This window comes from Mobula hypostoma, chromosome 6, assembly GCF_963921235.1.
Source record: "Mobula hypostoma chromosome 6, sMobHyp1.1, whole genome shotgun sequence".
In the NCBI taxonomy this organism is placed as follows: Eukaryota; Metazoa; Chordata; class Chondrichthyes; order Myliobatiformes; family Myliobatidae; genus Mobula; species Mobula hypostoma.
Window position 1 is genome coordinate 7918532 of NC_086102.1, and position 22915 is coordinate 7941446.

General features: G+C 43.6%; 1 protein-coding gene across 2 annotated transcripts in view; it reads right to left on the reverse strand.

Annotated features, from left to right (window-relative positions):
- The window catches only part of LOC134347454 (E3 ubiquitin/ISG15 ligase TRIM25-like), a 54461-nt gene that overhangs the window by 15405 nt on the left and 16141 nt on the right, over positions 1–22915 (reverse strand). The window contains exons 6-7 of one of the 2 annotated variants that reach the window (XM_063049777.1): positions 9351–9568; positions 5377–5508 (exon numbers count right to left, since the gene is read on the reverse strand). In XM_063049777.1, coding sequence (XP_062905847.1) covers positions 9370–9568 — 199 coding nt within the window. In that variant the 3' untranslated portion in view covers positions 5377–5508; positions 9351–9369. Of the gene's footprint in view, positions 1–5301; positions 5509–9350; positions 9569–22915 lie in introns of those variants that run through there. The other variant, XM_063049776.1, reaches the window with a different exon arrangement.

Consider the following 22915-nt stretch of genomic DNA (forward strand, 5'->3'; position numbering starts at 1 on the left):
GAGGGGGCAAAGTCAGGTTAGTGATGCCATACAACCAGTTACTTCAGGCAAATGGGGCTCAACAGCTGCGTTGGGCAGCTCATCTAGGAGAAGGAAAACTCTGATCTCAAACTTCTGCTGCCTTGTGGCTATATCCACTCATGGGGAAGGGACCATGGGCACGGTAAAAAAAAAAGCCTCAAAGTTTCTCGAAAGTCCCATCATCTCACGCAGACGGTAGAAGGAAGAAAAAATACTCTCCCTGCCGTGAACCTCCAGCACAGCAAACTTGCCGATGCAGCACCCTGGAAGCACCCGACCACAGCTGACTCTTGAGTCCATCCGAAAGCTTCGAGCCTCTGACCAGCCCCCTGACACCGAGCACCGAGCACCATCTCTGCCGAGCGCTTCGACCCCGGCCCCGGCAACAGGCAATAGGCAAAGCCGAGGATTTGGGGTCTTCCCCTCCGGAGATTCTCGATCGCACAGTAGCAACGGCAGTGAAGCAGGCATTTCAGAAGTTTCTCCAGATGTTCCTCCATGATTCTCACGTCTGTCTCCATCAAATCAGCATTGTGCACGGCCCCTACTTAACAAATATGATACCATTTCGGAGCGGCCACGCGCGCTGCGTCGCCATCTTCTCCTCCCCTCCAAATCATCCATCAAAATACAAATGCAGCATCCATCATCAAGGAACCCCATCATACATGCCATGCTCTCTTCTCGCTGCTGCTATGGGGAAGGAGGTACAGGAGCCTCAGACCAACACCATCCAGTTCAGGGACTATTATTACCCCTCAACCGTCAGGCTCCTGAACAAGAGAACGTAATTTCACCCAACCCAATACTGCACTGTCCCCACAACCTATGCATTCATTTTCAAGGACTCTTCATCTCAGGTTCTGGAGAATTATTGCTTATTATTTTTTCTCTTTGTATTCGCACAGTTTGTTGTCTTTTGTACATTGGATGTTCGTCTTTCTTGTTGTGTGCACTCTTTCATTGATTCCATTGTGTTTCTTTCTGTTTCCTGAGAGTCTCCACAATAAAATGAGTCTCGAGGTAGTACAGGGCAACATTTATGTACTTTGATAATAAATATACTTTCATCCTTGAAGAGTGGTGGGTGTGTCTAAAACAAGATAGCATTGGAATAACGTGAGAGGTAAGAGCTTTCAATGAAAAGGGGGATTTTCTCACACTGACAGTGGATGCATTCTGGAGAGCCCAGCCCGAAAAGGTAGCTGAGGTAGGTACTTGCTTTATTTTTAAGAAGCATGAGAACCAGCAAGGCATTGAACACTGCAGACCAAATCTCAGTAAATATGACTAGTAATTTACTATCACAGACATATGTCGTGAAATATGTTGTATTGCATCAGCATTACAGGGCAAGACATGACAAAAATAAATTACAATTATATACACAGTAGCATATAAAAGTCTTAAGTATATATAGACGCAAGGGGTGATTGACAAGTTCATGGCCTAGGGTAGAAGGAGTCAATTCTAGAAAACTTAGCACATTTATTTCTCAACAGAGTCCCCTCCTACATTTACACACTTAGTCCAGCGGTCGTGGAGCATACGGATCTTGGACCTCCAGAAAATGGTGATTGATAAGTTTGTGGCCTAAGGTAGAAGGAGATGAGTTATACATCTCTTCTTGCATGTATAAGACCATAAGACCATAAGACAAAGGAGCAGAAGTCGGCCATTCGGCCCATCGAGTCTGCTCCGCCATTTTATCATGAGCTGATCCATTCTCCCATTTAGTCCCACTCCCCCGCCTTCTCACCATAACCTTTGATGCCCTGGCTACTCAGATACCTATCAATCTCTGCCTTAAATACACCCAATGACTTGGCCTCCACTGCTGCCTGTGGCAACAAATTCCATAGATTCACCAGCCTCTGACTAAAAAAATTTCTTCGCATTTCTGTTCTGAATGGGTGCCCTTCAATCCTTAAGTCATGCCCTCTCGTACTAGACTCCCCCATCATGGGAAACAACTTTGCCACATCCACTCTGTCCATGCCTTTCAACATTCGAAATGTTTCTATGAGGTCCCCCCTCATTCTTCTAAACTGCAAGGAGTACAGGGGTCAGGTCTACAGGTTGAGATATTAAATTGGAGAAAGGCCATTTTGATGGTATCAGAAATGATCTGGCAAGTGTGGATTGGGACAAGCTGTTTTTTGGCAAAGATGTACCAGGAAAGTGGGAGGCCTTCAAAATGAAATTTTGAGAGTACAAAGCTTGTATGTGCCCATCAGAATAAAAGGTAAATATAACAAGTGCAGGGAACTTTGGTTTTCAAGAGATATTGAGGCCCTGGTTAAGAGAAAAAAGGAGGTGTCTAGCAGGTATAGGCAAGTAGGAACAAATGAGATGCTTGTGGAGTACAAGGAACACTTAGGAAAGAAATCAGGAAGGCTAAAAGAAGGCATGAAGTTTCTCTAGCAGACAAAATGAAGGAAAATCCTAAGGAATTCTAAGGAAGAGCACAAAGATTGCAAGGAACAAAATTGGTCCTCTGGAAGACCAGAATGGTAATCCACGCATGGAGCCAAAGCAGACGGGGGGGATCTTAAATGAATTTCTTGCATCTGTATTTACTCAGGAGACAGACACAGAGTCTATGGAAGTGAGGCAAAGCAGCATCAACTTCATGGACCCTATACAGGTTAGAGGATGAGGTGTTTGCTGACCTGAGGCAAATTAGAGTGGACAAATCCCCAGGCCTGACAAGGTGTTCCCTCAAACCATATGGAAGGCAAACACAGATACTGCTGGGGCCTTAGCAGGGTTATTTAAAACATCCTTAGTGACAGGAGAGGTACCAGAGGATTGGAGGGTTCCCAGTGTTGTTCCGCTCTTTAAAGAAGGCTCTGAACATAATTAGGTGCTGACAAGTCTGACATCAATTGTAGGAAAGTTATGGGAAGGTACACCAAAGGACCAGATAAATCAATATTTTGATAGACATGAAGGATAGTCAGCAGGGTTCTTGAGTGGTAGGTCATCTCTAACCAATCTAGGAACTAGGAAAGTGGATGAAGGCAAGGCAGTGGATATTGTCTACGTGGACCTTAGCTGGACATTTCCAGCAAGATGACAGAGCAACTGGTCACAGCGGCTTCTACAGGGTCAACAAGCTACCATTCTACTTTAACACACTTCTATTGATTGCAGATACTGCAGGTCTACACCATCAGCGAGTTGCTTGCTGGCAGAGATAATGAAGGAGCTGCACAACATGCTGCTGCCCGAATCAATTGAGGCTTACAGTCAAATAGCGAGTGGTGTCATGGTCACCTTTCTCATCATCGTAAGACCCCTTTGCACTTTGTTAATCTGGTACACCACAAGTTCAATTCGCTGATTTATTGGATGAGACCAGCGGCAGATGGAAGGAGCCTCGATGTCACTCGTAACGAGGACTAGGCCTGAAGCCTTGGTGTTGCCTGTTTGCAGGAGTCAGAGCCCAAAAGTCTCTGCCCTCCCCTCCCAAGCACAAGCAACAGCAAGCAGCAGTACCAAACCTTCCCTCTCCCATTCGCCCACTTTTTCTAGCGTAAAGCATCAGCATTCCCACAATCTGCCATGCCAGCAGCAGCAAAGCTCCCAGAGAGAGACCATAGTCTACAGTACATCAAAAACTAACTGTTCACTCCAACATCTTCGACATCCCACAGGCTCACTCACTCACTAACAAGGGAGAGACAGATATCACTCCTTCCACAGCGACCAGGGAGCCAAAAGTCACTATTTCAGTATTACTGTCAGTCTGAAGTGTTTTTTTTCCAAGTTCTCCAACTCGAGAATCGGCAGATCAATTACCGAGCGCAGTCTTCCAACAGCCACTCTCGCTGTCTTCGATGTTCTGGCTCCCGCTATGCTTCAGTACGTGACACTGGTGAGAACTGATGTCCACAGGACCATGCAGGCCCTGAAGTCACCCGACTTTAAAGGCTCAAAGTTTCATCTTATTATCAAAGTATACAACTCCGAAATTCATCAATTCTCCAGACAGCCAAGAAACAAAGAAAGGGAAGAAAAAGAAAAGAAAGGCAGCACAATCATCAACCCCAAATCCCACCTCCCCACAAAAAAAACAAATAAAAATAGTTCAGGTACATTAACTCCCAAATCCCTCTTGCCACACAAAAAAAACAAAATGGGTCAGGTACATCGACTCCTAAATCCCTCCTCCCAGACAAAAAATGACCCACAGCTCCCCTCCCCCACACAAAAACCCCAAGAAGGTCAGGCAGGAAAACACAGAAAATTGAAGCTATAAAACCAAAATCTAGAGTCTATATAGTCCAATATATTGTCCAAAATACAGTCAAAGTCCAAATCCAAAAATGCAGCAAAATATCGGGACAATGCTCTCCAGGCCCGGAGGCAGCATCGGGCGTTTCCATCGCTGGTACAGAGCAACCGATCAATAGACAGGCAGCCAGCGCACACCCTCTGCACTCTCTTCCATGCTTCAATTGCTCTCGTTTCTTCAGTCAGTGAACAATGGCAGCTTTAGTTGGAAAAACGTGGTCAAACATTGGCTTGCACCCAATCCTGCAGCCTTCCTGCCACAGGGTTCGCTCACACTGACTCCCATAACCTCAGAGACTGCAGAGCGCTGAGACCCTCAACCGATCTCCAAACAGCAAAACACCGGCTCCAATTGTTCCAGAATCACACTCTAGACGAGAAACTTGACTTCAAGCCAAACCTGAACATATCGAGATGCAGCCAATCAGCAAGCTCCACGGTCGGGAACAGGCCGTAGTGCAGACCCACAGTTTCTGAGTGTCACTGTAGATCAAAAATCCCGATAGTACTCCAGCCACCACAGTGTGAAGGTGAAAGGTGAGAAGTTTAAGGGAACATGAGGGGAAATTTATTCATTCAGAGGGTCATGAGAGTGTGGAATGAGCTGCCAGCACAAATGGTGCATGCAAGTTCAATTTCAACATTTAAGAGTATTTTGAATCGGTATATGGATAGTAGGTATAAGGAGGTGCGGGTCAATGGGAATAGGCAGCTTATATGGTTTCAGCATGGGCCAGATGGACTAAAGGGCCTGTATCTGTACTGTACTCCTCTATGACTCTATTCCCAGTTCGAAACTTCTCTCAACCCAGTGACAGCAAAAACAATGCAGCCTGATGAACAGTGAATGGTTTATAAAGCAGAACAGCTCTAATTTCAACCTGAGACACAAGAAGGGATGTGATTACAGTGGAAAAGTTATATTAATAGTAATCCAGCTGTCTCGACTAGATGACGGACGGAAGTCAACAGTTAAAGTACCTGAAGGGCTCCAACTTCTTTCCTTGAGTGTGTTGGTTCCTTTCACGGACACGTCTCAATCCAGCATCAGAAACAATAGTAGATTTAATATCACCGGCATTTCTTGTGAAATTTATTGAAGATGTATAGGTACCAAAAACAGGGACATAATATGGCTTTATCACCTGTTTGGTAACAGTAGCTTGGTGTGGTTGGAATGGAGAAAGTCTGCAATGATAAAAAGAAACACAATCTGTAATCTAGAATAAACAGAAAAGATTAAAAATAGCAGTTAGTTCATAAATAAGAATCTGTGAAGTGTCATAATTGGAACAGAGATGAGGAGGAATTTCTTTAGCCAAAGGGTGGCGGATCTGGAATTGATGGCCACAGACGGCTGGAGAGGCCAAGTCATTGGGTATATATAATGTGGAGGTTGACAGATTCATGATTAGTCAGGGTCTGAAAGGTTACGGGGAGAAGGCAAAGAATGGGGTTGGAGGGACAATAAATCAGCCTTGACAGAATGTTGGAGTAGAATCAATGGGCCACATGGCCCAAGTCTTATTCACTTTTAAATGGCATTGGGTTAACAATAATAGTTTCATGAAGTAAGAGGGAATCCCTTTGAAATGTATTTAAGTTTTTCGCAACTTGAAAGGGTAGCTGTGTATGATATTGCAACTGTGTTTAAAAGAACTGTATATCAGATTGGCAGAATATCAGATGGTGGCAAAGAGGCCTCCCCACCCTCAAGGATGCCTTCAAAAGGCAATGTCTCAAAAACGTGGCAATCACCATGGACATGCTGTCTTCTCATTGCTACTACGAAGGAGAAAATGGATCAGCCATGATGAAATGGAGGAGCAGACTCAATGGGCTAAATGGCCTAATTCTGCTGCAATACTTTATGGTCTTACCTGATTCTCGGTCTGATTCTGAAGAAATGTCTTTGGACAATGAATGTTTGGACAAGCCCATCCAGCCCAAGTTGGCTCACTGGATATACTCATGTCAGTGATCAATATATTTTTGGCTATCAGGGGAATGTAGATTGAGTGATAGGGTGGAGATGCGTCTCTACCAAAGGAGATGTAATGAGCTTCTTCCCTCCGCTAGCCTGCAGGTCATCCTTGGGCAAGGTGTAGCCCACCGGACAGGGTCAGGTGAAGCCATGGGATCAGGTGGTGGATGGTCGTATGAGTAGCTGGTACATATCACAACTCCTGGTTATGCGACCTCTGACACCAGGCAGACAATCTTTGAAGAGTTGGCTAGGGTCGCCCATCTTGTAAAGACACTGCCCAGAAGGCAGCAATGGCCAAACTCTCCTGTTTTACCAAGAGCAATCATAGTCATGGAAAGATCATGATCATGGAAAGTCATACAACACAGCACATAATGACGAGGACTAAGAACCAAAGGACCATAAGCTATGCTGTAGGAACAGAATTAGGCCACTCAGCCCATCAAGTCTTCTCCACCAGATGATCATGGCTGATTTATTTTCCCTCTCGACCCTAGTTTCCTGCCCTCTTCCCTTAATCTTGACACCCTGACTAATCAAGAATATATCAAACTTTGCTTTGAATGTACCCAATGAGTTGGCTTCCACAGCCATTCGTGGCAATGAATTTCACAGATTCACCACCCAATGCAGTACTGTTCTATGTTCTGTGTAATTCCACCCCTTTCCTCCACCACCTGGGCAATCTATATATCATCTCTCACTGCCCCACAGCTTAATCCACCAATCACTCTCTGGCCTCAGTTTTACCTCTCCCTCTGAACCTTTACAATGGCCATCTCCCCTCTCTGCTCTTGGTTTTGGCCCAAAGATTGAGCAGTTCCTGTCCTCCCACAGATACTGCTTGACCCATAGAGTTCCTCCAGCAGAGAGTGTTTTGCTCCAAATGTATTTATTTCGAGATACAGTGCAGAACCAGCCCTTCCGGCCCAGTGAGCCACACCAGCCAGCAACCCACCTATCTAACCCTAGACTATCATGGGATGAGGTGATTTTGTTCTCTATTTTTTTAAACGTTGATACTCCTATCCATTAAAAATTAATGTAAATCATTGGGACTTAAACAGTTTTTCTTCCCAAAACTACAACAGTTTATTCACACGAAAACTACACCAAAATTCAAAAATCTAGTCTTTACAAGACAGAACAAATTCAAATTAAAATATGATGATTGCTGTGGATAAAAATCAATTGCCTGGGGGAGAAATGGGGCCACCTTTCCGGGAAATCCCCCACTCTACCCGTTACGACCACATGCTCCCTCTCACAAGGACGATGTACCCTCAGCAGAGGGGCGGGCAGTCAGCCCGGGCAGCACCCTCAACTGCCAAACAACAAAATGCTGGAGGAACTCAGCAAGCCAAGCAGCCTCTATGGAAAAGACTGTTCACTTTTTCCACAGATGTGTCTACCTGCTGAGTTCCTCCGGTATTTCGAGTGCGTTACTCTGGATTTCCAGCATCTGCAGAACCTCTTGAGTTTGTAACTCTCAACTGCCTGCCACCTGGACCTGTGAATGGCCATTTTAGCCAGGCCCAGAGCCAAGCCCACTGGCAGATCCTCCAAGCCACCCGACACGCTACATACTGGGTGCCCGTGTATTTATTAAGATACTACGTGGAATAGGACCTTCCAGCCCATTGAGCCACGCAACCCATCATGGGACAATTTACAATGAAAATTAATCTACCAACAGGTTCATCTTTGGAGTGTGGGAGGAAACCAGAACATCGGGAGGATAACATACAAACTCCATGTAGGCCGCGGCAGGAATTTAACCTCAGCTGCCTGTACTGTAAAGCATTGTGCTAACTACCAAGCCACAATGCAGAAGCTTGGGGCTGAAGTGTGACCAAAATCTTGGGAGCAGCCCCTTCAGATATTGAAATAAAGTCTGACACCTCTCACACTCCATATAAACATGGCCCACTGACCCTCCCAGTCACAGAATGGACAGGTGGATGGGGTGCCAGTAAAAACCAGGCAGCCAGGTCTGCAATGTACAGGGGAAGGAACCCTTGGATCAAGGGATTTCTACTGGGGACCTCCCTTGCTGCTGCATGGTAAAACAAACTGTTATGGTGAGTCTATTTGGCAGATAAAACCAAGGAAGTGAAAGGTGTAAACACGAGGAATTCTGCAGATGCTGGAAATTCAAGCAACACACATCAAAGTTGCTGGTGAACGCAGCAGGCCAGGCAGCATCTCTAGGAAGAGGTACAGTCGACGTTTCAGGCTGAGTCCCTTCGGCAGGACTAACTGAAAGAAGAGCTAGTAAGAGATTTGGAAGTGGGAGGAGGAAGGGAGATCCAAAATGATAGGAGAAGACAGGAGGGGGAGGGATGGAGCCTAAAGCCAACTGGAGTAAGTTGGCGGCGGGGACACGTTCCAAGAAAGAATATATGGCTTGATAGCGAGTCTGAGTCAAAATGTGGTCGAAAAGTTGAAGAGCCGAAGAAATTACAGATGGGGAGCAGTGAGAGATGGTTTCACTGAACTCCCGAAGAGAAGATTTAAACTTCTTCAGTGTACACATTTTGACTCAGACTCGCTATCAAGCCACATATCCTTTCTTGGAACATGCCTCCGCTGCCAACTTACTCCAGTTGGCTTTAGGCTCCATCTCTCCCTCTCCTGTCTTCTCCTATCATTTTGGATCTCCCTTCCTCCTCCCACTTTCAAATCTCTTACTAACTCTTCCTTCAGTTAGTCCTGACGAAGGGTCTCAGCCCGAAACGTCGACTGTACCTCTTCCTCGAGATGCTGCCTGGCCTGCTGTGTTCACCAGCGACTTTGATGTGTGTTGAAGTGAAAGGTGCACAGGACCAGCCAAGACTTAAACATTCCGAGTTCTAAACTTCTCTCAATCCAGTGACAGCAAAAACAATGCAGCCTGATCAAAGGTGAATGAAGTTTATAAAGCAGAGCAGCTCTAATTTCAACCTGAGACACAGGAAGGAACTGGATTACAGTGGAAAAGTTATATTAATAGTAATCCAGCTGTCTCGACTAGATGAGAGATGGAAGTCAACAGCTAAAGTACCTGAAGGGCTCCAAATTCTTTACTTGAGTGTGTGGTCCCTTTCACGACCACATCTCAATCCAGCATCAAAATCTGAGTCTGAATCAGGATCAGATGTATTATGAACAGCATTTCTTGTGAAATCTTTTGAAGATGCACAGGTACCAAATACAGGTTCACAAGATGGATTTAACTCCTGTTTGTTAACAGCAGCTTGAAGTGGTTCAAATGAAAACGGTCTGCAATGATAAAAAAAAATGCAAATTGTTATCTAGCAGTTAGTTCATAGATAAGAATCTGTAAAGTGTAATAATTGGAACAGAGATGAGGAGGAATTTCTTTAGCCAAAGGGTGGTGGATCTGGAATTGATGGCCACAGATGGCTGGGGAGGCCAAGTCATTGGGTATATATAATGTGGAGGTTGACAGATTCTTGGTTAGTCAGGTTCTGAAAGGTTACAGGGAGAGGGCAAAGAATGGGGTTGGAGGGACAATAAATCAGCCATGACAGAACGTTAGAGTAGAATCAATGGGCCAAATGGCCTAACACTGCTCCTAAATCTTATTCACTTTTAAAGGGCATTGGGTTAACATTAATAGTTTAATGAAATGAGAGGGAATTTCTTTGAAATGTGTTTAAATTTTTAGCAACTTGAAAGGGTAGCTGTGTGCGATATTGCAATTGTCTTTACCAGAGCTGTAAGGAGTCGGGGTTGGCAGAATATCAGATGCTGAAGACAGTGCAGAACCAGCCCTTCCGGCCCAGTGAGCCACACCATCCAGCAACCCACCTATTTAACGCTAGACTATCACAGGATGAGGGGATTTTATTCCTTTTTTTTATGTTCATACTCCTATCCATTAAAAGCTAATGTAAATCATTGTCGTTTTTCCCAAAACTACAACACTTCATTCACACGAAAACTACACCAAAATTCAAAAATCTAGTCTTCACAAGACAGAACAAATTCAAATTAAAATATGATGGTTGCTGTCTATAAAAGTCAATTACCTGGGGGAGGAATGGGGCCACCTTTCCGGGAAATCCCCCACTCTACCCATTACAACCACATGCTCCCTCTCCCAAGGATGACGTTCCCTCAGAAGAGGGGCAGGCAGTCAGCCCGGGCAGCACCCTCAACTGCCAGACAACAAAATGCTGCAGGAACTCAGCAGGCCAAGCAGCCTCTCTGGAAAAGAGTACAGTCGATGTTTCGGGCTGAGTGCCTTCTGCAGGACTGGAGAAAAGAAGCTAGTCATAGTTATGCAACACACATCAAAGTTGCTGGTGAACGCAGCAGGCCAGGCAACATCTCTAGGAAGAGGTACAGTCGACGTTTCAGGCCGAGACCCTTTGTTAGGACTCACTCTTCCTTCAGTTAGTCCTGACGAAGGGTCTCGGCCTGAAACGTCGACTGTACCTCTTCCTAGAGATGCTGCCTGGCCTGCTGCGTTCACCAGCAACTTTGATGTGTGTTGCTTGAATTTCCAGCATCTGCAGAATTCCTGTTGTTTGCAGTCATAGTTATAGTCATAGTCATATTTTATTGATCCTGGGGGAAATTGGTTTTTATTACAGTTGCACCATAAATAATTAAATAGTAATATGTAAATTATGCCAGGAAACAAGTCCAGGACCAGCCTATTGGCTCAGGGTGTCTGACACTCCAAGGGAGGAGTTGTAAAGTTTGATGGCCACAGGCAGGAATGACTTCCGATGATGCTTTGTGTTGCATCTCGGTGGAATGAGTCTCTGGCTGAATGTACTCCTGTGCCCAACCAGTACATTATGTAGTGGATGGGAGACATTGTCCAAGATGGCATGCAACTTGGACAGCATCCTCTTTTCAGACACCACCGTCAGAGAGTCCAGTTCCATCCCCACAACATCACTGGCCTTACGATTACTGGCCTTAAGCTGAGGAGTAGATTTAAAAGGTGGAGGGTGGGGGGAGAGAGAAACACAAGGTGATAAGTGAAATATGAAGGGGAAGGGATGAAATAAGAGCTAGGAAGTTGATTGGTGAAAGAGGTAAGGGCTAAAGATGGGGGACAGAAGGCCATGGAAGAAAGTAAGATGGATTACAATGTTGGGAAATACGTATATGATAATGCATTTTGGTAAAAGGAACAATGGTGCGGACTATTATCTAAATGGGGAGAAGGTTCAAACATCAGAGGTGCAGAGGGACTTAGGAGTCCTCGTGTAAGACTCCCAGAAGGTCAATTTAGAGGTTGAGTGTGTGGTAAAGAAGGAAAATGCGATCTATATCAAGGGGCATAGAATATAAAGGCAAAGAGATAATGCTGAGCCTTTATAAGACGTTAGTCAGGCCACACTTGGAGTGTTGTCAAATGTTTTGGGTCCCATATCTCAGAAAGGATGTGTTGTCATTAGAGAGAATCCAGAAGACGTTCAGGAGGATGATTTCAGGAATGAAGGGGTTAACATAAGAGAAGTGTTCAGCAGCTTCAGCCCTGTACTCACTGGAATTTGGAAGATTGTAGGGTTATTTTATTGAAACTTACCGAATGTTGAAAGGTAGATGTGGAGAGGATGTTTTCTATGGTGGTGGTATCCAGGACTGTAGGGAACAGCCTCAAAATTAAGTCATAGTCATAGTCATAGTCATACTTTATTGATCCCGGGGGAAATTGGTTTTCGTTACAGATGCACTATAAGTAATAAATAGTAATAGAAAATAGTAATAAATAGTTAAATAGTAATATGTAAATTATGCCAGTAGATTATGAAATAAGTCCAGGACCAGCCTATCGGCTCAGGATATCTGACTCTCCAAGGGAGGAGTTGTAAAGTTTGATGGCCACAGGCAGGAATGACTTCCTATGACGCTCTGTGTTGCATCTCGGTGGAATGAGTCTCTGGCTGAATGTACTCCTGTGCCCAACTAGTACATTATGTAGTGGATGGGAGACATTGTCCAAGATGGCATGCAACTTGGACAGCATCCTCTTTTCAGACACCACCATCAGAGAGTCCAGTTCCATCCCCACAACATCACTGGCCTTACGAATGAGTTTGTTGATTCTGTTGGTGTCTGCCACCCTCAGCCTGCTGCCCCAGCACACAACAGCAAACATAATAGCACTGCCCACCACAGACTCGTAGAACGTCCTCAGCATCGTCCAGCAGATGTTAAAGGACCTCAGTCTTCTCAAGAAATAGAGACGGCTCTGACCCTTCTTGTAGACAGCCTCAGTGTTCTTTGACCAGTCCAGTTTATTGTCAATTCATATCCCCAGGTATTTGTAATCCTCCACCATGTCCACACTGACCCCCTGGATGGAAACAGGGGTCACCGGTGCCTTAGCTCTCCTCAGGCCTACCACCAGCTCCTTAGTCTTTTTCACATTAAGCTGCAGATAATTCTGCTCACACCTTGTGAAAAGTTTCCTACCGTAGCCCTGTACTCAGTCTCATCTCCCTTGCTGATGCATCCAACTATGGCAGAGTCATCAGAAAATGTGCAGTAGTTGAAGTCTGAGGTGTAAATGGTGAAGAGAAAGGGAGACAAGACAGTCCCCTGTGGAGCCCCAGTGCTGCTGATCACTCTGTCGGACACACAGTGTTGCAAGCACACGTACTGTGGTCTGCCAGTCAGGTAATCAAGAATCCATGACACCAGGGGAGCATCCACCTGCATCGCTGTCAGCTTCTCCCCCAGCAGAGCAGGGCGGATGGTGTTGAACGCACTGGAGAAGTCAAAAAACATGACCCTCACAGTGCTCGCTGGCTTGTCCAGGTGGGTGTAGACATGGTTCAGCAGGTAGATGATAGCATCCTCAACTCCTAGTCGGGGCTGGTAGGCAAACTGGAGGGGATCTAAGTGTGGCCTGACCATAGGCCAGAGCAGCTCCAGAACAAGTCTCTCCAGGGTCTTCATGATGTGGGAGGTCAATACCACCGTCTATAGTCATTGAGGCCGCTGGGGCGCGGCGTCTTCGGCACAGGGACGAGGCAGTAAGTGGTAAACTTTTAGAACAGTGGTGAGGAGGAATTTTTTTAGCCAGAGAGTAGTGAATCTGTTAAATGCTCTGCCACAGACTGCAGTCCATGGTTTACAGTGGAAGTTGAGCATTTCCTGATCAGTCAAGACATCAAAGGGTACGGTGAGAAGGCAGGTGTATGGGGTTGAGTGGGATCTGAGATCAGACATGATGGAATGGTGGAGAAGACTCGATGGCCTTTTTCTGCTCCTATGTCATATGGTCTTATGGACATATGGACAATTGAAACTTCAGTGTAAACTAATGAAGACCTAACTATAACACATAAAAAATCTGAAGCACAACAGTACATTATAATTAATAAAACAGAGAGAATACAAAAAAATCAACAGCAAAAAACTGAGAGCCCTCAGAATATTCTACCAATGACCCAATGTTGTGACACAGTTAGAATGCTTTCCACGGTACGTCTGTAGAAATTTGCAAGTCTTTGGTGACCTACTTTCTAACTGTGTACTTTCTAACTTTGGAAGCCTTCTTTGTAATTGGGTTAATATGTTAGGCACAGGATAGATCTCTCTGACGGTGGTGTCTGAAAAGAGGATGCTATCCAAGTTGCATGCCACCTTGGACAATGTCTCCCATCCACTACATAATGTACTGGTTGGGCACAGGAGTACATTCAGCCAGAGACTCATTCCACTGAGATGCAACACAGAGCGTCATAGGAAGTCATTCCTTGCTGCGGCCATGAAACTTTACAACTCCTCCCTTGGAGGGTCAGACGCCCTGAGCCAATAGGCTGGTCCTGGACTTATTTCCTGGCATTTACATATTACTATTTAATTATTTATGGTGCAACTGTAACAAAAACCAATTTCTCCCGAGATCAATAAAGTATGACTATGACTATATTCAAAGGTCTTGGCAATCTGGAGTTTTCCATTGCACTCCTGATCCCTTGATGAGGACTGGTGAGTGTGCTTCCTCAACTTTCTCTTCTGAATTTCCACAATCAATTTCTTGGACTTGTATTGAGTGCAAGGTTATTAACATTCAACGTTTCAGGAACGGTTTCTTCTCCTCTGCCAGCAGATTTTTGAATGGACAATGAACTCCTCTCCACTACTTCACCATATTTTTGCTCTTTTTGCACTATTTATTTAATTTAATCTTTTAAATATAATTTGTTCATTATATGCCGTGTCGTACGACCATCTACAACCCGCTCCCATGGCGTCACATGCCTAAGCAGGTGCTACACCTTGCCCAAGGATGACCTGCAGACTATCAGATGGAAGGAGAGCCTTTCTCCTCCTTGGTAGAGATGTATCTCTACCCCACCAAGATATTCATATTTTTTATTATTATGTATTGCAATATACTGAAGCTGAAAACAGCAAATTTCACGACATATTAAACCTGATTCTGGTGCCAAGTATTTCAAGAGGCATCAAGATGGGTTTCCTTAAACTCAGTTGAAGACATATGAGTTAAAGATTATTTAAAAGAGGAAAGAGAAAGATGGGGATGTGGAGAGGGTGAAGAATGGAATTTCAGAACATACACTTCAAACAGATTGAGAATATGCAAGGTTTTTTTTCCCAAAAGATGACAACTAAAAATAAACATGCCACAGCTTTGAGTGACATGGAAGATATCTTTGGTGTTCAGGGGATAAGGCATCATTAAGCTCGAAAGAGCTCAGGACTGTGCTTTGGGTCCAGATGAGGTTCACGAGAATTATTCCAGAAATGAAAGGGTTAATGTATGAGAAGCGTTTGATGACTCTAGGCCTGTACTTGCTGGAGTTTAGAAGAGTGAGGGGAGATCTCATAGAAACCTATTGAATATTGAAAGGCATATACAGAGTGGATGTGGAGAATATGTTTCTTATAGTGGGGGAGACTATGACCAGAGTGGGAGAGTCTATGACCAACCTCAGAACAGTGGAATGTCATTTTAGAACAAGGATAAGGAATTTATTTACCCAACGGGTAGTGAATCTATGGAATCATTGCCACAGACAGCCTGGAGGCCAAATCATTGTGTACATTTAAAACAGAGGTTTAAAGGGCATCAAAAATTATGGGGAGAAGGCAGGAGAATGGAGTTGAGAGGGAGCATAAATCAGCCATAATGGTGGAACACACTCGATGGGCTGAACAGCCTAATTCTGTTCCGATGTCTTATGGTCTTTATGTTCTTCTAGTAATAAGTTGAGAGCAAAAACACAGCCTTTTATCTATCATTCACTGCCATTGTCAGAGATACAGTGGAAAGAAATGTTGGAGAGAATTAAAACATGAAATATTGGGTTACATTTGGGCCCTTCTGTTCAATTTTAGTTACCCTGTGATCAGTTAAATGGCTTAACTGTTACTTTCTTTACAGCTTTACAATTGTTTACCTGCTGGTAGTTTTATAACTATTTATGTACATGTAACTGTTTATTATGTTTCCTAGTGGTCACAGCATGTATATGTAATTGTTCATTGTTTCCCCAAACCTGCATTTATATCTGGAGCTTATCTTGGTATTGCATTATTTGAATATGGGCTATCTGATTAGTTGACTCTTATCTGTGAATTTGAATGGAATGTTCCTTATTTATAGGTATAAGAAGGCTGACCATGTGGTGTTGCCATCTATTTTATATCTTCTCTCCCTACCGCTACTAGCCTCTGTTACTGTCCATAGTTTCTATTTTCGTTGTTCTTTTAACACTTAATAAAACTACCTGGAAGCAACAAATTTTATGCCTCTTTCCTGACTTCTGAAAGAACCTTTAAACATCATACTCCAGAACCTGTTATTAAAAAGCTATTATTAAGCTGGAATCCTCCAGAAGGACCACAACCTTGTCATAGTTTGGAGGCGTGGGTGCCTCGATGACCTGGAGAGCTATAATGGCTAGAATTAGGGCTTTATGCTTTGGCTCTTCGTAGGGTTACCCATGCCAAAAATGTGAAAATGTAGAGACCAGATTAACAGTGGTCCACCAGTCCTCAAGGTTTGGGTTCAAACAAACTATTATGGGAACAGCAATGAAGATTCCTTCTACATCTGTGTGTGGCAGTATTCCTGAGTCTACAACTGGGATTTACGGTAATAAAAACTGAGGAAGCTGCTGACACGATGAAGACCACCAAAGATGATAATCTTCAATGCTGCCCTAAGCGCCAGTACAAAGAAGGTTTACAAGAATGTTGCCACAATCTGAGGTACTGGATTAGAGGCAGAGGTTGGGCAGGTTGGGACTTTACTGGAGAAGTACATGGATAGGAAAGCATTGGCAATGGAGGAGATAAAATATGGAAGAAAACATCAAATTCGAAAGCGTCAAGGACAATGGATGTAGACAAACCAATTTTTCTTTGTTCTTTCAATGTGCTTGAAGGAATGGAGGTTGCCATTTTGTGAAGCTGCTCTGTAACCTCAATCTTGTGAACTATTTGAGAGCTGATTCATCTGTAGGATAATCTAATCAGAGCAACTGAAGGTTATCAAAGACTTTTTGCTATTGACCTGCTAAACCTGAGATCATGCTCAGATAAGCTGCGCATTCTGTACAATGGCAGGTTTGCAGAAGTAATCTCATTATTTCAGCCCAGCATCTGGGTGACCTGGTTTGAACCAGAGTCAGAAATGGAACAAAAGAAGTCACCTAAGGCATGAAATTGTGTATCCCTTGGACTATATGCAATGGGAAGGTGCTATAGGTCAGTCAGATGACCCACGGCAATAACTCTGAAATGCAACTTTTGAACTCGTAAGGAATTGACATAAATGCAGAGGTTTAGAATGCAAAATAGCATTAACTCTGGAGATTAACCATGGCAAGAAAGAACCCCCATGCCAGTGGCTGGGAGAAGAAAGAATCAATCATCTGGCCAACAGGACATCTCCTATTTCGGTGTTATAAGCTGGAAAAGTGCTCTGAGTGAGCACTGGTGCAAAGGGAACAGTAGAGTTCATGTTTTAAGTTGTTCGTCTGGGGTCAATATAGTAATATTGTTGTTTGTGCAGAGACAAAAAACAGTGTGAGTTTTGATTAATTAAGAGTTGTGTCATGAGTTTCCTAACCTACTTCTGTTCATAAACCTCTCATCGCAGGCATGTTATGAGTGAGCTGTTACTGTGAATACAAGCTGAGAGCAACATAATTCAACAATGCATGGGAATAATGATAAAAAGGCCATTTCCAATAAATAAACATGTTTTGGGTAAAAATGATTCACGTGAATGCCACTTTAAGAGCAAGTAGGACTGTTACTTGTGGGAACACCGACACATCCATGCAAATGTACCGTAAGCCAAGAAGCAATAATTTAACTCATACCAGTATAAATTTAAATTGAAATTGTATTTACAAAAGTTTTTAAACTATAAGAAACACAATAATACCATATAATACGAAATAAAGAAAGGGCCCGTCTATATCATGCACGTAATTGTTGGAACTTTTTATTGCATAAATAATCCAGTTTCCTTCACTTTGTTTACTCACAGTACTGAAACAGTTTTGCGCTGAAGTAACCCTCCTAGGAAACAAATATTCATGCTACATCCAAGGAAAAAAATGTTCAGCTTTCTCCAAAGACATGTACTAACTAACTAACTAGAAAGGTTCAAAGAGCTTGGTAATGATAGAGATCTAGAAGATTATAAGGCTAACAGGAAGGAGCTTAAGAAAGAAATTAGGAGAGCCTGAAGGGACCATGAGAAGGCCTTGGCAGACAAGATTAAGGAAAACCCCAAGGCATTCTACAAGTATGTGAAGAGTAAGAGGATAATATATGAGAGAATAGGACGAATCAAGTGTGACAGTGGAAAAGTGCATATGGGACTGGAAGAGATAGCAGAGGTACTTAATGAGTACTTTGCTTCAGTATTCTCTATGGAAAAGGATCTTGGCCATTGTAAGGATGACTTACAGCGGACTGAAAAGCTTGAGCATGTAGATACTAAGAAAGAGGATGTGCTGGAGCTTTTGGAAAGCATCAAGTTGGATGTAACTGGGACCGGATGAGATGTACCCCAGGCTACTGTGGGAGGCGAGGGAGGAGATTGCTGAGCCTCTGGCAATGGTCTTAGCATCATTAATGGGGACGGGAGAGGTTCCGGAGGATTGGAGGGTTGCGGATATTGTTCCATTATTCAAGAAAAGGAGTAGAGACAGCCCAGGAAATTATAGACCAGTGAGTCTTACTTCAGTGGTCGGCAAGTTGATGGAGAAGATCCTGAGAGGTAGGATTTATGAACATTTGGAGAGACATAATATGATTAGGAATAATCAGCATGGCTTTGTGAAAGGCAGGTTGTGCCTTACGAGCCTGACTGAATTTTTTGAGGATGTGACTAAACACGTTGATGAAGGTAGAGCAGCAGATGTAGTATACAGTATATGGATTTCAGCAAGGCATTTGACAAGGTACCCTATGCAAGGCTTATTGAGAAAGTAGGGAGGCATGGATCCAAGGGGACATTGCTTTGTGGATCCAGAACTGGTTTGCCCACAGAAGGCAAGGAGTGGTTGTAGATGGGTCATATTCTGCATGGAGATCAGTCACCAGTGGAGTGCCTCAGGGATCTGTTCTGGGACCCTTACTCTTCATGAATTTTATAAATGACCTGGATGAGGAAGTGAAGGGATGGGTTAGTAAGTTTACTGATGACACAAAGGTTGGAGGTGTTGTGGATAGTGTGGATGGCTGTCAGAGGTTACAGCGGGACATTGATAGGATGCAAAACTGGGCTGAGAAGTGGCAGATGGAGTTCAACCCACATAAGTGTGAGGTGGTGAATTTTGGTAGGTCAAATATGATGGCAGAATATAGTATTAAGGGTAAGAGTCTTGGCAGTGTGGAGGATCAGTGGGATCTTGGGGTCCAAGTCCATAGGACACTCAAAGCTGCTACGCAAGTTGACTCTGTGGTTAAGAAAGTATATGGTGCATTGGCCTTCATCAATCTTGGGAATGAGTTTAGGAGCTGAGAGGTAATGTTGCAGCTATATAGGACCCTGGTCAGACCCTACTTGGAGTACTGTGCTCAGTTCTGGTCACCTCACTACAGGAAGGATGTGGAAACTATAGAGAGAGTGCAGAGGGGATTTACAAGGATGTTGCCTGGATTGGGGAACATGCCTTATGAGAATAGGTTGAGTGAACTCGGCCTTTTCTCCTCGGAGCGACGAAGGATGAGAGGTGACCTGATAAGAGGTGTATAAGATGATGAGAGGCATTGATTGTGTGGATAGTCAGAGGTTTTTTCCCAGGGCTGAAATGGCTAACACGAGAGGGCACAGTTTTAAGGTGCTTGGACGCAGGTATAGAGGAGATGTCAGGGATAAGTTTTTTTTATGCGGAGATTGGTGAGTATGTGGAATGGGCTGTCGGTAACAGTGGTGGAGGTGGATATGATAGGGTATTTTAAGAGACTCTTGGACAGGTATATGGAGCTTAGAAAAATAGAGGGCTATGGGTAACCCTCAGTAATTTCTTAGGTAAGGACATGTTCGGCACAGCATTGTGGGCCGAAGGGCCTGTATTGTGCCATAGGTTTTCTAAATTTCTATGTTTCTAATAGTTTCCTGCTCATTCTCTCTAAGACTATTGTCTGCACGAAGATTTTCAGATAGTGGTGTCTATCCTTCCTATTGGGTTCTGTATGCGTTTCCCTATGCTCTTCAACAATGTTCTTTGTCCATTTCCATTCTACTTCTTTCTCCTCCTTCAATCCTGTGCTCTCTTGAAAAATGGCTTGCCCCACTCTCTCTTAGACAAATCCTATTGACTAATTCAACAAGTCCAACTTATCAATCAACTGAATTTTTATTGTAAACAGCAAAATGAAATACTCAGTTGTATAATGTGATGAAAAGGAACGCATTGCATTTTGAGAAAGTATGCAGATAATAAAATACCCAACAACATAACTGTATTAATAAAATAAAACATGGTCATAAACCAGGGTATTACATTCACCCCCCCTACCAAAATAGGCATGTCCTCATGACATTGTACTTGTCACCAATTTGCTGTGACTGTGCAACGACATGTGAGTTAAATAAAAGCACACATGCGGAAGATGCCTTTAACAGTGTGATAGAGAGATAGAGAGATCAATACGCATGCATAGACAACAGAGCATACATGTGCTAAGCGGAGTCGTTGCTCTGTAGTAAATAGATCCATACATTATACTAAAGAGCATAACCATATAAAAAAGTAAAGCCTGGTCATAAATCAGGACATTACGTGTCGATGAATGGTCTACATATTTTGATGATGTCCCAGCGTATGCTCAAAAAGAAAGAATAGAGGTCTAGGACCCGAGTTTCAAGTTGAACCACCCACTAGATTAGGATATTGAAATGGGAAAAGGAAAGGAGGGCCAGGAGAACCCAGGAGGTTGAGAGGATCAGAGAGATTACTTCCTTAGTTATGTATAAAGAAGTGGCCCGATAATGCAGAGTTGATAAGAATGGTTGAGAGGGGAGAATAAGGGACATTGGGGATCCATTGCTGGACCATAAGACATAGGAGCAGAATTATGCCATCTGGCCCATTCAGTCATGACTGATTCTTTTTTTTTTCCTCTCCTCCTCAACCCCAGTTCCCCGCCACATACAATCAAGAACCTATCAATCTCTGCCTTAAATACACCCAATGACTTGGCCTCCACAGCTGCATGTGGCAACAAATTCCACAAATACACCACACTTTGGTTAAAGAAATTTCTCCACATCTCTGTTTTGAAAGGGTGCCCCTCTATTCTGAGGCTGTGCCCTCTTGTCCTAGACTCTCCCACCATGGCAAACATCGTTTCCATATCTACTCTGTCTAGACCTTTCAACATTCGAAAGGTTTCAATGAGATCCCCATTCATCCTTCTGAATTCCTGCGAGTACAGACCCAGAGTCATCAAACATTCCTCGTATGATAACACTTTCATTCCTGGAATCATCCTTGTGAACCTCCTCTGGACCCTCTCCAATGCCAGCACATCTTTTCTTAGATGAGAGGCCCAAAACTGTTCACAATACTCAAGGTGAGGCCTCACCAGTGCCTTATAAAGCCTCAGCATCACATCCTTGCTCTTGTATTCTAGACCTCTTGAAATGAAATCTAAAATGGTTTTTGCCTTCCTCACCACTGACTCAACCTGCAAGTTAACCTTCAGTGTGTTCTGCACAAGGACTCCAAGTCCCTTTGCATCTCAGATTTTTGGATTTTCTCCCCGTTTAGAAAACAGTCTGCACATTTATTTCTACTACCGAAGTGCATGACCATGCATTTTCCAACATCGTATTTCATTTGCTACTTTCTTGCCCATTCTCCTATTCTGTCCATGTCCTTCTGCATCCTACCTGTTTCCTCAACACTACCTGCTTGTCCACCAATCTTCATATCATCTGAAAACTTGGCAACAAAGCCATCTGTTCCATCTTTTTAAGCTGTGAAAATAAGTGGTCCCAACACCGACCCCAGTGGAACTCCACAAGTCACTGGCAGCCAACCAGAAAAGGATCTTTTTATTCCCACTCGCTGCCTCCTACCAATCAGTCAATGCTCTAACAATTTTAGTAACTTTCCTGTAATACCATGGGCTCTTAATTTGCCTCATGTGTGGCATCTTGTCAAAGGCCTTCTGAAACTCCAAATATACAACATCCACGATGTCCCCTTTATCTATCCTACTTTTAATCTCCTCAAAGAATTCCATGAGGTTCGTCAGGTAGGATTTTCCCTGAAGGAAACCATGCTGACTTTGTCCTATCTTGTCCTGTGTCACCAAGTACTCCATCACCTCATCCTTAGCAATTGACTCTAACATCTTCCCAATCATTGAGGTCGGTCTAACTGGTCTATAATTTCCTTTCTGCTGCTTTCCCCCTTTCTTAAAGAGTGGAGTGACATTTGCAATTTTCCAGTCCCCTGCACCATGCCAGAGTCCAATGATTTTTGAAAGATCATTGCTAATGCCACCGCAACCTTTAACACTACCTCTTTCAGAACCCTAGGGTGTAGTTCCTCTGGTCCGGGTGACTTACGTACCTTTAGGTCTTACTACTTTTTGAGCATCTTCTCTTTTGTAACAGTAACTGCATCTACTTCTCTTTCTTCACACACTATAACATCAGGCACACTGCTAGTGTCTTCCACAGTGAAGACTGATACAAAATACTTATTTAGTTCATCAGCCATTTCCTAGTGCCCCGTTATTATTTTTCCTGCCTCATTTTCTAGCGGTCCTATATCCACTCTGATTTCTCTTTTATTTTTACCATACTTGAAAAAACTTATACTATGCACTTTGATATTATTTGTAGCTTACTTTCGTATTTCATCTTTTCCCTTCTAATGATTTTTTTAGTTGTCTCTGTAGGTTTTTAAAAACTTCTCAATCCTCTACTTCTCACTAATTTTTGCTTTGTTGTACACCCTTTCTTTTGCTTTTACAATGGCTTTGACTTCCCTTGTCAGCCATGGCTGTGCTATTTTACCATTTGAGTATTTCTTCATTTTTGGAATACACTTGTCCTGCAACTTCCTCATTTTTCCCAGAAACGCGCACCACTGCTTCTCTGCTGTCATCGCTATCAGCATCTCC